This window comes from Haemaphysalis longicornis, unplaced genomic scaffold (assembly GCF_048455015.1).
Source record: "Haemaphysalis longicornis isolate Haplotype H1 unplaced genomic scaffold, Haemaphysalis longicornis Haplotype H1 scaffold_12, whole genome shotgun sequence".
Classification (NCBI taxonomy): domain Eukaryota; kingdom Metazoa; phylum Arthropoda; class Arachnida; order Ixodida; family Ixodidae; genus Haemaphysalis; species Haemaphysalis longicornis.
In genome coordinates this window covers 86,163,596-86,178,762 of record NW_027526225.1, presented here as the reverse complement: position 1 = coordinate 86,178,762, position 15,167 = coordinate 86,163,596, and the positions used below count along the sequence as shown (strand labels likewise).

The window sequence follows — 15,167 nt, the reverse complement described above, 5'->3', positions numbered from 1 at the left end:
GTTGGTGGTCTTTTGGCGGCTCGGTTAGCACCATTGGGAGTGCATGCGGGGCATGCATATCGAGATAAACATCGATATAAACAGCATAGTTCTAACAAACCGCGATATGTGCTAATTGGCAATCCAGCTACAGGCGCGACACCGTATAGTTCTAGGTTTTTTTGTTCGTCTTTTAAAGACTCTTCATTGAGTTACCTAAAAGCGAAAATTTAGAATAATATTTTACGGGCTATCTCCACTAACGTGAAACCTGTGGACAGCGAAGCATGCAGTGTATAAGAGTATTTAAAAATTCTAAGTCTCTCTCTCTCGCCCCACGGCGCGCTCTGATTGGGCGCTGGAGAAGTGCCGGTGCGAGGAGCAATCACGCGCTTGCTAAGACGGTGGCGACGTCACTGCGTTGAACCGGACGTAAGCAATTAAATGAGACATACTGGCCATAGGCTGTCTTGTGTCACACGCAGCAGCATGCTAAGTGGCGCGAGGCGTTGGAAAACTAGTGTCCCGCTGTTTTCCTTTCGCACGCGTTTTTGCCCATGCAGATGAAACGTCGTAGCGCGAGGAGTTGGAAAACGAATGTCCCGGTGTGTTCTTTTTGCGCGCGTTTTTGCCCATGCAGATAGAAAGTAGCGCGAGGCGTTGGAAAACGAGTATCCCGGTGTGTTCTTTTCGCACGCGTTTTTGCCCATGCAGATAGAACGTAGGGCGAGGCGTTCGAAAACGAGTGTCGCGGTGTGTTCTTTTAGTACGCGTTTTTGTCCATGCAGATAAAACGTTGAAGCGCGAGGCGTTGAAAGACGAGTGACGCGGTGTGTTGTTTTAGCACGCGTTTTTGCCCATGCAGATAAAACGACACCCCGGTGTGTTCTTCTCGCACGCGTTTTTGCCCATGCAGATGAAACATTCTAGCGCGAGGGGTTAGAAGACGAGTGTCGCGGTATGTTTTTTTAGTACGCGTTACGTTTTAGTGTGAGGTGTTGCAAATCGTGTCGCGGTGTTTTAGTACCGTGACTACAGGAGACGCCGTTCCTTCGACCCCCTAAGATGGTTCGCCCCTAAAATCTGACCGTGTCTCGCAAAATCCAATCATCCGCAAATTTCGAAATATTTATTCATCAAAAAGTAATGTATAGGCCAAACCTTTCCAAATGAGATTACGGACTGGGTCCTGCACTCATGCAGGGCCAAAAAAAGACAAAAGTAACGTTCTTTTAAATAAAAATACACGTCCAATTGCTTTTACTGTAAAAAAAAATTAAAATTCAGTTGAATTTTGAAAATCGGCGTGACATTTTTTATGGGAAAAGCGCGAGAGGAAGTGAAAGGCCCGTTGTTTGAGAGCGGACGAGGAGGGGTCTGTATAGTCACAATGGACGCAGAAGAAAATCGTCGTTCGACGACAGCCGCAGCGGAGCAAGCAGATACTCTCGCAAAATATACAGTCGAACACGGATATATCGAACTCCAAGGGGATCATAAAATAGTTCGATATATCGATAATTCGAAATATGAAATATACCTATCTGAAGCGTATCTGAAAACTCCGCACATCACTGAGAGCCTTTCAAAGTCGCTACAAGCGGTACCTTACCGGTTTGTTCCTCACAGCCCGGTAAATCCGAAGCCACACCGCTACGATAACGACAATTTAACACAAAACACAAAATCTGTAAGCTTCGCTTGCTTCTTTTTCTGCGTCATAAGTTCACAAATCCAAAGTCTTCCGCTTTTCCGTGACCATGGCTCCGAAACGTGGGCCGTGGACAAAAACACGCAACATGCCAGATGGGTCCCCCTGCGCTATCAACCACTGAAAACCGCTCGAGCATGCAGAAAACATGCCAGAAACCGAACGCGGCAGGAGAAGTCGCCATCATCATCACATCCACCCCCTAAGGAGAAGCGCACTTGCAGGGGCAATTGGGGCGCAGCGTTCGATATATCGAATGTGTCCGTGATCGAGAGTTCGATATACGCGTACAACAGCGCTATACTTTTGCAAGGGGTTTTCAAGGGGATGTTCAGACAGTTCGATATAGACAATAATTCGATATATCCGTGTTCGATATATCCGTGTCCGACTGTATCATTCTTTTAATGGTCTCGAAAACTTTGCGATTTTAACACGTACACACAGGACACGACTGGGTATTTTGTTTTCTATTTAATGCAATTACAGCCTTATCACTGTGCTCTGCGATGTGCTTCACCGCTTACCCTATGGGCGTTCTTTGTCGAAATGATGTGTCGCGCGGTCCTCTCTACAAGCAACCGTTTCACTTTCTGGCTGAGACTGGCCTAAACAGTATTCTGTAGTTCATGAAGCCATCTGCATTCAGTCACTTGTTTTCCCTACTTTGTTTCTTTTTTTAGACTTGTGCGTAAACTTTAGCATTTGTTTTTCCATTCCTTCTATGCCATGGGACAAAAAGGCGCAATAAAAGAAAGCGAACATTGCGAGCACTCTTGCTGCTTACTAGTACAGCGGTTTGGATTTAGGAAGAAATATGAAAAGAGCGAAGAAAGGTAATGAGTAAACTTGCTCTACGCCTTGACAAGTCTGGTATCTACCTTGCAGGTCCAGCCCTGCTGTGTGTCCTCCTCGCCGAACGGCAGCCCGTCGAGCCGAGTCCGTTCAAATTCGAAGCCGCGCGCCTGCTACCCGCTTAATATGGCTGGAGCTCCCCGAGGCCCACGTCTTGACGGTTTCCCAAACGCGGCTCCGATCCCGCCACTCGGACAATCTCCGAGCTTGCGTCTCCCTCCACCCTCGGCATCGCCAGGTCAAGGTGCGCCCGGTGCCATTTTCCCAGCTTCGGTCACAGGAAGTCGGAGGGGCTCCGGCACTGGCCTCCCAGCATCTGGAACGCCGACTCGGCAGTTCCCCCCTCCTGCTCCCCCAGCGGCGGCCACGCCAACTTGGCAACCCCCTGATCCTGCTCGTCTGGGTTCGGCCACGCCAACTGGGCAGCCCCCTGGTCTTGCTCCCCCGGCTTCGGCCACGCCAACTGGGCAACCCCCAGATCCTGCTCGCCTGGGTTCGGCCACGCCACCTTGGCAACCCCTCGGTCCTGTTCGCCCGGCTTCGGCCACGCCGTCTCGGGAAGCCTTTCTCGTCGAACCACCGCCACAGTACGCTGCACCGCCACCCGCGCCACCGACGACCGGGCCCAGCCAGCAGCCGCAGCCGCAGCCGCAGCAGGGAACCGGCACCGCAGACATGGTACCAGGCGTGCCTTCAGAGTCTGCCAAGAAGGAGTACCTGTCGGCGGTAAAGGCGTACGAGCAGCAGCTGGGGCCCAACATTCTGCGGGGCAAGATGTACATCGAGAGCATGCCTGCGGATGCTGTGCCGCCCGAGCAGAGGTTTTCTACGGGGACAGTGGCTCCGGGAATGGTGCCGGAAATGGCGCCCGGGGCGGAGTGCGGGTACAACACGGCAATGGGCATGGGACCGGGTCAACCCTGCGGATACGGCACCGGCAAGCCAATGGGCGGCGGCTACGACGGCGGGAGACCAATGGGCAGCGGCTACGGCCAGCCCATAGCCTTAGAACGACCGTCCAGTGGCACGAGTTTGGCCGCGCAGCGTAGCAGCGAGGGGTTTAAGGAATTCGCGGAAATGCACTCGGCGCTGAAATTTGCGGAGCTTGCCGAATTGCGGCCTGAAGTCAAAAGACTGATGGACAGGGGAGGCCGTTTGGAAGACATTATCAACCTTCCCCGAAATTACGAGGGACCAATGGTACAGTCCGGCAGCGGCTACGCCGGGCCGCCCATGAGAACGCCAGGCACTTTTGAAAGGCCGATGAATCCGGCTGGGGGCTTCGGAAGACAGCCCATGCCTGGATACGACCCACCGATGCGACTGGCTCCCGATTACGCCGGTCCGCCAGATCGTTGCGATGGTCCACTAGGTCGCTACGACGGTCCGCCAGACCGGTACTACGGTCAGTATGACCGCTACTACGGTCCACCACAGCGCTACGGCCGTCCACCAGATCTCTACGACGGTCCACCGGCAAATGTGAGGTCTTATGGAAGACGTGCTTTTCCTGGTGAGAATTCGCGAAGCGTCTGGGAAGGCGAGTTGCCGGGGCGGGCCGCACCAAAGCAGCACTCGCCGAAAACGGCGTTGGACCTCTTACACAAGATACGGGAGGACATCCAGGAGCATTGCGCAGACGGCATGTCCCATGAAATGCAGCGAGAAGTCACGGGGTATGAAATTGGTGAACAAGAGGAACGCCGGGTCCGAGTCGGCAGTGTGCCGCTGAGGACTACGTCCCCGCGAGGAATCCGCGACGACGAAGTTGAATCGAGAAGATCTCGGCGCTTTCGGGACGACTACGACGTCCCGAGGAAAAGCCCGTCGTCGCCACGGCGACAACCCTCGAGGAGGCGGCAGGAGTCGTCGTCTTCGACTTCCTCATCCTCCGACGACAAATTGCGACGTTCGCGCACCTCTCGGTGGCGCAAGGATGATTCAATCAAAAGCTTCAAGTCTCGGTCGAAACGACGGCCTAAATCTATGACTAGAAGGTCGCCTTCGTCGTCCAGCTCTTCCTCTTCGGGCGGCCGAAGACGCGGGAAGGGCAAATCTGCGAAGAAAGAGTCCTCCTCGTCGTCCTCCAGCTCCTCTTCGGACGTTCGACGGGGGAAGAAAAAAGTCGAAGGGGTCGAGTTTAAACGAAGCGTCACCGGGCGGATGTCATCACAAGCGCAGAAGGACCTGGAAAGTATTCGTAAGCATTGCGAGGCGGTGGTAAAATCCCTAAGTTCCACGCGGGGTGGCAACGGCTGCCCCCTCCTAAATCTTCTGGGTATACGGACGCGCGAACAGGCGAGTCTTAACAGACCGCCATCGAGGAACACCGTAGGCACGCTACCGATGTACGGGACCGAAGAGAGGAGCCGTTCGCGAAATTTTGGCGGTGAGATGACGGCGCGCAATGGCGTTTCGAGGTCGGCGTTGACGAGCTTCTCCAATTCGACATCGAGGAATTTGGGCCGCGAGGTGGAGGGCTGCGACAGCGGCGTCACGAGGCCGCCATCGAGGAGCTTTGGCGAGCAGGCGCAGCGCATGCGTTCTCATGGATCTGTTTACAGATACGACAGCAAGCCGTCGGCCTTCAAAAGGGATTAAAGAATGCCAACTACCAGACTTGTCTTACTCGCACACTTAATTTCTTGCAGGCGCGCTCGGTGTGGGAGCAGTTTTTATCGTATTGACGTAGTATGAATAGCCAACATCACTATACTGACCATACTGCAGCATTGCTACTGGACAGTGCTTTACCATTCTACTTCTGGGTTATTCCAGTTTGTGCTCTGCGATGGTCAACGCACTGCCCTAGAAGCCTCTCGTACAAATTAAGGGTCTGGCTGCTTTCAGTCTAGTTTTGTGCCGTGTAAACCTATAGAACCCATAGAAACATTATTGTTTGTTTTATTGTTTGTTTTGTTTGTTTTATTTTTAACCCCTTAAAGGGACACTGAAGTGAATTTGTCAAGCTCCCGTTTTTGCTTGGACTGCGTAGACTGGCTCAAATTAGCACACTTTTCATCGTTTATCCGGTTGACAAATCGGTAATTATTTTACAAAGCGCGAAGGAAGAAAAACTACCATGCGCGGTTTGCGGCGGCCGCACCAACTAAAGCTGTGACGTTAGGAGGAGCGGGCACCGTGATTGGACGATGCCCAAAGTGAGCAACCAAACAAGTTTCGGTTTCGGTTCTGTAAAACACAACTGGTGGCGTTGTTGGATGGGAATTCTCAATAACTCAGTAATCATCGTACCGCGCTTCTGCCATGTTGTCAGCTGTGAAAATGCATAAAGATAAGCCTCCCAGGACGGCTTGGAATCGTAGCATTCACTAGCCGAGGCCTACGCAGTGCATGGACGCCCTCCGCGTACCCGCAGACGCCCAAATGTCATGCGCTTTTCCCCCATATTTGGAGCTTGCCTCACTCATGCCTGTACCGTAAAAAGCGTGTTCGCACCAGGCCAAGGGTCTGTTCATTCTGGCCTGTGCCCACTGCCCGCAAGCAGTCGGTGCTTATGGCAACAGCACGCCAACGAGAACTCGCTAGCGCGCCAGTGCCAGCCTGCGCGCGTTTTGAGAACTAGTTCGTGTAGCCATGAACGTTGCGGCCCAAAAAAAAGGTGTACTCAATGTAGAAAACATCGGCAGAAAACGGAAAAGTTAACTAAAAAAAAAAGCACGAACCCGCGGGGACTCGAACTCGTAACTTGCAAAACACTTGCGACAACACACCTAGCGCCCCAAACTACTAGACCACGAGAACTTTTTTTTTTATTGCATATTTTGTCAACAACACACACTTTACAAAACCAACCTTTGAGGTTGAGGACAATAAACCTCCGCCAAACTTTTAGTTGGCGCTGAAATGTTGGTGCACTTTCATTACACTAAGCTCATTTAACAAACACAAAAATTCATGATCACAATCATCATTATTCACCACATCTCGAAGACTACAGACGTCTTCAACAAAATAACTATTTACAGACCGCGCGTCAACTGAATTGTGACGAACGTCCATTCTGCTACGCCATATTGCGTGCAAACCTAAAAGAAATAGCAGATCGTATGGAATACTGTCCGTGTTTACTGAAAGGTATCTAATTCTTTCGGCTGTTAGTGGCAAATCTTTTTTTATAATTCTTTGAAGGACGTCCCAGAAAAAGACTGCGTCCCAGCAATCCAGGAAAACGTGCTCCACATTTTCGGGTTTTTTGCACAAAAAGCAGCCTGAACCCAACGGTAAAAAACAGCCCCCTTCGCTCTTCCCATGTCAGTACCGGAAGGGTGTCCGTGTGAAGCTTAAAGAAAAACGTCTTTGCAGCCCCTCGCACTGCCATTTTTTTACCCTCTTTAAAACGTTGCGGCCGGTGCTGTCACGGTATCTGGATCGGTAGATTGGTTCGGGGAACAGGGATTCAGTTAGGCCTCTAGCATTTTTTCTTGGAGCGCTTACCGTCACCGTCGTTTTGTGAAACCCTAGTGTGAAAGTTGGCTATTCTGCAGTGCGTTTTCACTTTTAGACGCCATCAGTGAGCCAATGAAAGCCTCGCTTTCAAAATCGACGCAGAAGAAACGGGCACGGGCGGCAGACTGCTCCAGCCGTCACGCATTCATCAGTTTGGGGCACGACATCTGCTCGTTAAAGTCTCCCTGAAAAGCGCTCCGTCTCACCGATTTCGTGGCTCAGACTTCACTTCCGGCCCCCAGTGGGTGCGGACGTGCGATGGCTAGCTCCGCGCAAGGCGATGCTGCGGCTATCTCTGGCCGCGCTGGCCGCTCGTTCGGCGAGCCAACGCCGCCTGTATTAACATTGTCTGACGCGTCGCGCGCTTTTCAATGGGAAGGGTAGGGACGCTTAGTTCAGGCACTGATCCGCTATGTGGCGCGTGCCGGCGGACATCTCGCCTTACGTCAATGCTCGCGAGTCGCGAACGCTGCACCCACTTCTACGACGGTGTCTGTCAGCTTTCCTGTTGGGCTTCAAGGGCCGTTTCGCTTACATCTTAGCCGTGACGGGGCGCTAGTTCTGTGGCGCACTGGGGATCTCGTTCAACGTGTCGCTCGCTTCATACTTGCTGCATTTTTCCAAAGATAAAGACGGAGGCGGACTGAAATAGTCCAAGAACATACTGAATGTCGGGTAGACATATAGCTAACAGAAAACGATATTTTGGGATGGGGCAGCCATTATTTTACTGATATTTTTCTTTCTGGAGTATTTAGAGAAGAAAAAATTGCGTGCACGTTTTTTGTTCAGGCGCTCACTTCTACGATTACTTTCCAATAATATCACGTGCTTGTAAACTTCAGAAATTTATAGGAAACAAAAGGATAAGCAGCTGCGATCCCGCCACGCTGTCCGGGCGCTTCTACAGTACAGTCCTCAATTTTAGAAGTGCGTACCGATCCGGAGTGCGAACAGGGGGGTCAAAACAATACCTAAATGCGGAGGGGATAGAGGGGGGATGCCCCACTCAGAAAATTTCAGGGCCTGTGATCCGAGTAGATAAGCGCGCAAAGCCGGCATCAGCCTGCGGCAGCGCAAGGGATTTTGCTTCGTGACAAAGGAAGTTTTATCAGTGACAGACCAAGACAGACAGGCATGGTGAAAAACAAGAAGGCGTAGGAGCGCCGCCTCGGGAACGCTAAACAAACTTTCCACTATTTTGCATAGTTTCCGAGAAGCGGCGCTGGCTGGCGGACACGAAAGCACGCTGGAAGGCTACGGAGCGGGGAAGGGTAGGAGAGAGCAACAGGAGAGTGGCTGTTTGGCCATTTTTCGCTCACGCGTTAGGCACTGTTTATACAGGCGGCGTTGGGCGAGCCGACCGGTTATCGCTGGCTGCTGCCCACTTTGCCTTCGGATGATAGCATGAAGGCGTGCGTTTTTCTGCACTGTGACCCATCGAAGCGCCCGTACCGTATCGACAATTTTTGTGCACCGTTCCGTGAATTGGACTTACTGAAGGAAGTGGGAGGCATTGGGCCTTTCCAGATGAACCACATCTGGCTCGTCAAGTTTCGCACCCCGGCTGCGCGTGAGCGGATTTTGAAGAAAGGATCGCTGCAGGTGAAGGGACATTTCTGTGCGGTAATCGACCCAATCCACCAGGACGTAAGTTTTAAGGTGCACTGGGTGCCATTTGACATTACTGGCGAGTGTCTGAGCCGTGCACTGAGTGATTTCGGCGACGTGAAGAGTGTCAAGCATGACGCCAGGGCGGCCAACGGCTTCGAGATGGCGGAATCGACCACACGGGTTGTCCAGATGACGCTCAGGCCGGACGTCACTCCGGACGAACTACCGCACGTGATGAAATTCTACAGCGGCCAGGTGCCTGTCGTCGTGCCGGGACGGGCGCCGCTGTGCTTGCGGTGCAAGCACACTGGTCACATGAGGCGCGACTGCCGTGCGCCGCGGTGCTTCAAGTGCCGTTCTCTCGGTCACACGGCCGCTGAGTGTGTGCCGACGTACGCCAGGGTGGTTGGGGGAAAGGAGGAGGACCCTGAAGTGAACGAGAACTTGATGGAACCCGAGGAAGCGGAGGCGGCTTCGAAAGCCGAATCCCAAACGACAGTGCAAAGCCCGGAACAACAAGGAGCGGCAGCGGCGGCAACGCCCCCCGAGCCAGGCCAGGACGAAGAAGAACAGGACATTGACAAGACGAAAACTACGCAGCAACAACAACTGGAAGAAGGAAACGGTGCAGCCGATGCAAGTGTGGAAGCCATGGATGCCAAGGAAGCACCAGCAAAGAGACGACGGAATGAGGGGGAGGACTTCACCAAGGAAAGTAACGAGCAGTAACACGAATGCAGAAAGGCAGCAGCGGGAAAGGGCAGGTACGGTAAAGAACCCCGGTCCGTGTCTTTGACACATCTGCAGCGAATGAAGTAGAAGCCGACAAGGTTTTTTTTGTCTTTGTTACAGTAGCTATTTCGTTTGTTTGTTTGACACCATGCTGTCAGAGTGCTACTATGCCTTATGACTGTTAAACTCAGAACGCCCTTCAGAGTAGGGACCTTGAATGTCCGGGGACTCGGGTCAAAAAGGCGCCAGTTAAACCTCAGCAGTCTGGTTCGCGAAAAGCATTTGGATGTCATTGGCATTCAAGAAACTAAAATTGAGAGCGAAAAGCACACTGACAGTATGGTAGCACCTTTTGTTGCTGAATTTGATGTTGCTGTAAGCCACTCAGTCGGTCTATCAGCCGGCTGCTGCTTGTTGCTAAGAAAGTCCCTAGGTATCGTTGTTCGAAACGTAGTGAGCAGTGAAACTGGGCGATTTGTTTTATGTGACTTTGTTTATGAAGATGTAGATTTCAGAGTGTTGTGTGTGTACGCCCCCACAAAGGCGAAGTCCCGCTATGAGTTTTTCGAAAGCATTGAAAGTTATTTTGAAACGGAGAAAGTTTTGATTGTTCTTGTTGATTTTAATTGTGTTTGCTCTCCCGAAGACAGGGCAAAGGTAGATGGGGTAGCTGATCGCAGCGCGAAACTACTTGGAACGATTACAACCGACAGTTCGTTGGAAGATGTGGCCACGATTGCAGGAAATGGAAAAGGAGTTCTTTACACACACTTCCAGGGTGCAAGTCACGCGAGGTTGGATCGCATTTATGTTTCCGCGGATTTGACACCGTTGTGTAACAACTACGAAGGGCAAGAAGTGTCGTTTAGCGATCACTGTTTGGTCGCATTTTCATTGGGGTATAAAACAATACCAAAGTCCAATTTTAACTGGTCACTTTGGAAGATGAATGCAAAATTGCTTGATGATAAGGTTTTTCTCGACAGGGTTAAAAATTTCTTTGATAATAAGTATGGACTGAAGTGTAACAGCAAAAGTGAAGCCTGGGAAAATTTTAAACAAAACATTAAAACGATCGCTCTAGAGCGATCAAGTGAGATAAAGAGGAAAGAAAGAGAAAAAGAAACAGGCCTCCGAGGTATCCTTAAGCAGTTGATACAGGAAGAAACAAAAGAACCCGGCCTTTTTATAGATGACTTAAGAAACACAAAACGCGCCCTGGAAGACCTTGATGTCGAGAAATACCGTGGGGCAACCGTGAGGGCTCGTGCGGAAAAAATGTTGGCAGGTGAATAACCGACAAAACGCGCTCTAGCTGACGAAAAAAGGCATTCACGTAAGCAAGACGTAAAAGAAATAGAGTGGGCAGGTGTAGTTAGTCAAAACAAAGACGAGATAGCTCGTGCGTTCACACAGTACTATCGCGATTTGTTTGCTCTGCGAAAACCTAAAGAAGGGTTTAAAACAGAATTTCTGAACTGTTTGCCGCAGCTGGAAAGTGAAAAGACAGCACTTCTGGAAAGGGAGATAACCTTAAGCGAAATCGAGGACGCCATAAATGATTTGAACTCTGGCAAATCGCCGGGGCCTGACCGGATTGGTGCTTTTTTTTTACAATAGGTTAAAGGCAGAAGTGACGGGACTACTTCATGGGGTTTTTTCTGAGTCTTATGAGCGTGGGAGTCTACCGCCGTCATGCGGAAATGCTCACACGGTGTTGATACCGAAGGGGGAGGACAGCGACCAATCGAACAAAGTAACTGGCTACAGGCCTATTACACTTACTAATACTGATTATAAGATATTAATGAAAGTTCTTGCGAAACGTATGCAAGGCGTTATCAAATCGTTAATAGGGCCTCACCAAACCTGTGGTATAAAGGGAAGAACTATATTTACAAATATTCATGTAGCCCGCAGCGTATTGGAGTACTGTGATGCCGACTTTCGAACGGTAGCCATGGTACAAATAGACCTGGCGAAAGCTTTCGACCGTGTATGTCATGAAATACTGTTTGAAATACTGCAGCATGTTAACTTAGGGTCGGTAATTAACGACGGCGTTAAAATGGCCTACAGTAATTGTAATACTAGAATAATTATTAATAAGGAATTAACAGATAAAATACATGTTCAGTCCTCAGTGAGGCAAAGGTGTCCACTGAGCCCGCTACTTTTTGCCCTTTATGTAGAACCTTTGTGTGCAAAGATAATTGCAAGTAGTAGCATGCGTGGTTTTTGCCTGCAGGCATGCGAAGTAAAAGGCGCTGCTCATGACGCAACGCTTTTGTGATGTAACGGGTAGTCAATTAAACGTCAGCAAAACTGTCGGGCTATGGCATGGGGAATGGGCAGAGGTACCTGCTGTTTACGAAAACTTCCAGTGGTTCACAACGCCGTCAAAGTATTTGGGGGTACCATTGGATCGGTATCGCGAAAATACGGCGTACTGGGGCGATAGGGCGCATGAAATGCGTGCGCAGACAGAAAAATGGGGTGGTAAAAAATTGCCTATTTTTGCGCGTGCAACTGTGTGCAACTTGTTTCTGGTGGCCAAGATTTGGTATATAATGCAGGTTTTATCGTGTTCCCGGGTGAATGTGCAAACGTTCCATCGCCTGTTTGCAGTTTTCGTTTGGCAGTCGGTTTTCGAGCGAACAAGCCGCAGCAATTTGTTCCGCAGACTGGAGGATGGTGGTCTGGCGTTACCACACCTTTTTGTGAAACAGCTTGTGTCAAGGTTTTTCTTTTTAAGGGACCAGACAGACCCTTTAATTTGAACCTATTTGCAAATGTCACTAGCGACGGCCCTGCCAAATTTTGTTGTTTCATCTGTTGACTATGTAAGGCATAGTGGTAGCGGTTTTCTGCGGGAAGTAGTCGCATCCTTCCGTTTTCTCACGGCCCGGTTTTCGATGGAATACCTGTCCAATGTTTCCCGTAAGCGTCTTTCTAGGCCACGAGACCGGCTCAGCCGACCTTGGTAATATAAGGTATATATTGTACAACACGTTTACACTTTTATTTAGTTTTGGCATTTCAAGCAGCTTAGGTGACTATTTGTTGTATTGCGCTCGTGCAGTAAGCGTACCCCGAGTTTCCACAATAGCTCACGTCTAGCAATTGCATTTCGTAGACGGAAAAGCGTTCGCAGATGCGTAGTCGTGCTGCTGACCGCTGTGGTTGTTCGCCCAGCGCAAAAAAGTACTTCCCGCACCCTAGTTTTACGCTGTACGGTAAAAATATCAGTTGATTTTATTTCCTTAGTACCTATATTGACTTCGCTGACTCTTCTCCCGCCTTCAAGAGGCCTTATATTTTCCTACTGGCGTACTAGTCAGCGAAGCGTCGCATGTGCGCTTGGGCAGCGCTTGTGTGAAGCGACCTTGACTTGGAGCTAGATGCAGTGTGCAAACTAACCAAGTAAAGAAAGGCACATTCTTCCATTCACAAACGTGTCCTGGCTTCGTTTCAACTGAGCGAACGAATTGCGACGACCCGTCGGCGGCCGGCGGACGAAACGCTGGGCCGACTGACTCTGTCTGAAGGCCGGGGAGCCGTGCAGTAGCGCAGCCAATTGCGAGCTCGGCACCTTCTGACGTCACACGAAAACGCCACAGAAAATGGGCGAGCGTAAAGAGAGGAGGACAGCATTTTCGAATTAATTTTTTCTACTAAATAAAATCGCGTAAACGCGCCCAGAGTGGTCGAAACATGGCCTGGGGACCCCGGGCTACAATTTGCGCTAGTAATCCCGCAATGTTTACATATCACTTCAGTGTCCCTTTAAAGTATAGACGGTATTGCTGAAATGTACCACTGAGCATCGCGGGACAATGCGCTCACGTCTATGCTGGTGAGCCCGAGGTCGCTGGTTCGATTTATAGCCGCGGCATCCGTTTTTCAGATGGAGGTGAAAAGCGAAAACGCCCGTGCGTTCGAGATTTCGGCGCAGGTTAAAGGTCCCCAGGTGGCCAAAATTAATCCGGAACCCTCCACTACAGCGCGCCTGATACGCTCACGTGCAACGGGTTACATGGCCGCAAAACTGAGTCCTACATGAATAAATAACAAAATTGTCAAAACGGTTAGTAAATTAGATGGGGTAAAATTTTACACAACTGATTCAAACCCATCGCTCTCCGCTTTATCCGAATGAGCGCACTAAACTTATCTCATTGTCGGACCTTTCGTCTCTGTGGATCTTTCGTCTCGTTGGACATTCAGGCTCGGTTGGGCCGTTCGTCTCGTTGGACATTCAGGCTCGCTGATTACGTGACTAATTGGACCTTTCGACTCGTTGGATCTTTCGTCTTTCGTTGGACCTCGTTCCCAGGAAGAGATGTGTGGCCAGGGATCCACACTATACGGGTCGTTGGGAGCGATGATCGGCGTGCTAGAATGTTGGAGCTGATGCGAGTGATGCGTACCGTGGCGTAGCGGCGGCAAGCGGACTGGGAGTCGGTCAGCACTGTGATGTCCGATGAAGCTGTGTTGGTGATGACCAAAGCGATTGCAGACTCACTTACCGGGCATTCCCAGAAGAGACCAATGACGTACCCGGCCCACGAAGACCTAACCCTCCACCCCCTGTCCCCAACTTACTCCGACATCTTAGCGCACTAGCGGAATTCCGTACGACTCTATTATCCCCCCCACACCCGTCCCTCACAACCGCCGACGCCCGCATATGGCGCCGCCTACAAACACAGAAATACCACAATCACACTCGCTTTCACTATGTCTCCCCCACCCTCTACCCACTCAACTGTCCATACTGCAACTCTCCCAACACCACCATTCACCTAGTTTGGACATGTCCGTTCAATCCCCCCTCCCTCCCCACTCCTCTCTCCCTCTCTCCTGAGCATTGGGAGCGCGCGCTGCGCTGCAGCCAGCTCGAAGAACAGGAAGCCCTGATTAGGATGGCCACCCAGTGCTCCACTTTTTAACCCAACTCCCCTCCCCTCTTTTCATAATAAACGTTTTCAACACCAACAGCAGCCTCGCGCGCGAGAGATAAGCCCGACGAGGTCGAGTAAATTGAGAGGAGAAAAGGCGAGTGTGAAACTGCCAAGGCCAAGCGAAACGAGACGGCGATGGAAAAAGGCGGCAAAGAAATGAGCGGAGCGAAAACATCGCTGTGAAAGACACTGAAAATCAGAAAGCAGAGAGAGGGAAGAGAGAGCGTCGTGAAAAGAAGGAAATTAGATCGAGTGTGCGAGGAAAGCGGGTGTTCGGTCATTGCCTTATGATTGCGTCGTACCCGCCTGCTTGCCTGCGTCTGTTCAGCAAGTGATCTGGCCCGCCTGCGAACCTTTGCAGATCAAGCAGCGTCAAACGGGGGTTAAGAATAAAAAAAGGTGGAGACGGGGTGGGGAAGCGGTGTAAAATTTGGGAAAAACGCCGGTTTATCCGCGCCAGGGTCCGTCGTATGAAGCGGACTGCGTGCACACGAGCGTCACATCATTGGGGGTTTAATGTATTGTTTCTATGTGGTTTCTGGCACTATAGTCTTTGTTTGCCGGAACCGGGGGAATCCTTCGTAAGAAGCGGGTTTTCGTAAGTCCGGGGGAAGTATCAGCGGGGTTCCCCTGTATAACGCATATGTGAATATGGGGAATGTACCGTGAATATTCCTCCAGGTCTGAACAAACATAATGTTACTGTATTTTCACCGTATGCGGGATTAGCATGCGCGTTTGTGTGTGCGTATGCGCGAGTGCGTGCTCGAGTGTGTGCGGGTGCGCGCGCGTGCGTGCTTGCGTGTACGTACGTCCGCGTGCGTGTGAGCGTGGGTGTGTAT

General features: G+C 50.9%; 1 protein-coding gene across 1 annotated transcript; it reads left to right on the top strand.

Annotated features, from left to right (window-relative positions):
- The first annotated feature begins 3,220 nt into the window (after positions 1 to 3,220).
- On the top strand, positions 3,221 to 5,146 carry LOC144161715 (uncharacterized). Its single transcript, XM_077692331.1, has one exon. The coding sequence runs from the start codon at positions 3,221 to 3,223 to the stop codon at positions 5,144 to 5,146; it is 1,926 nt and encodes a 641-aa protein (XP_077548457.1).
- Positions 5,147 to 15,167: the final 10,021 nt, after the last annotated feature.

Coding starts and splice junctions, on each gene's coding strand:
- LOC144161715 (XM_077692331.1), top strand. CDS start 3,221: ATGGTACCAGGCGTGCCTTCAGAGTCTGCCAAGAAGGAGTACCTGTCG.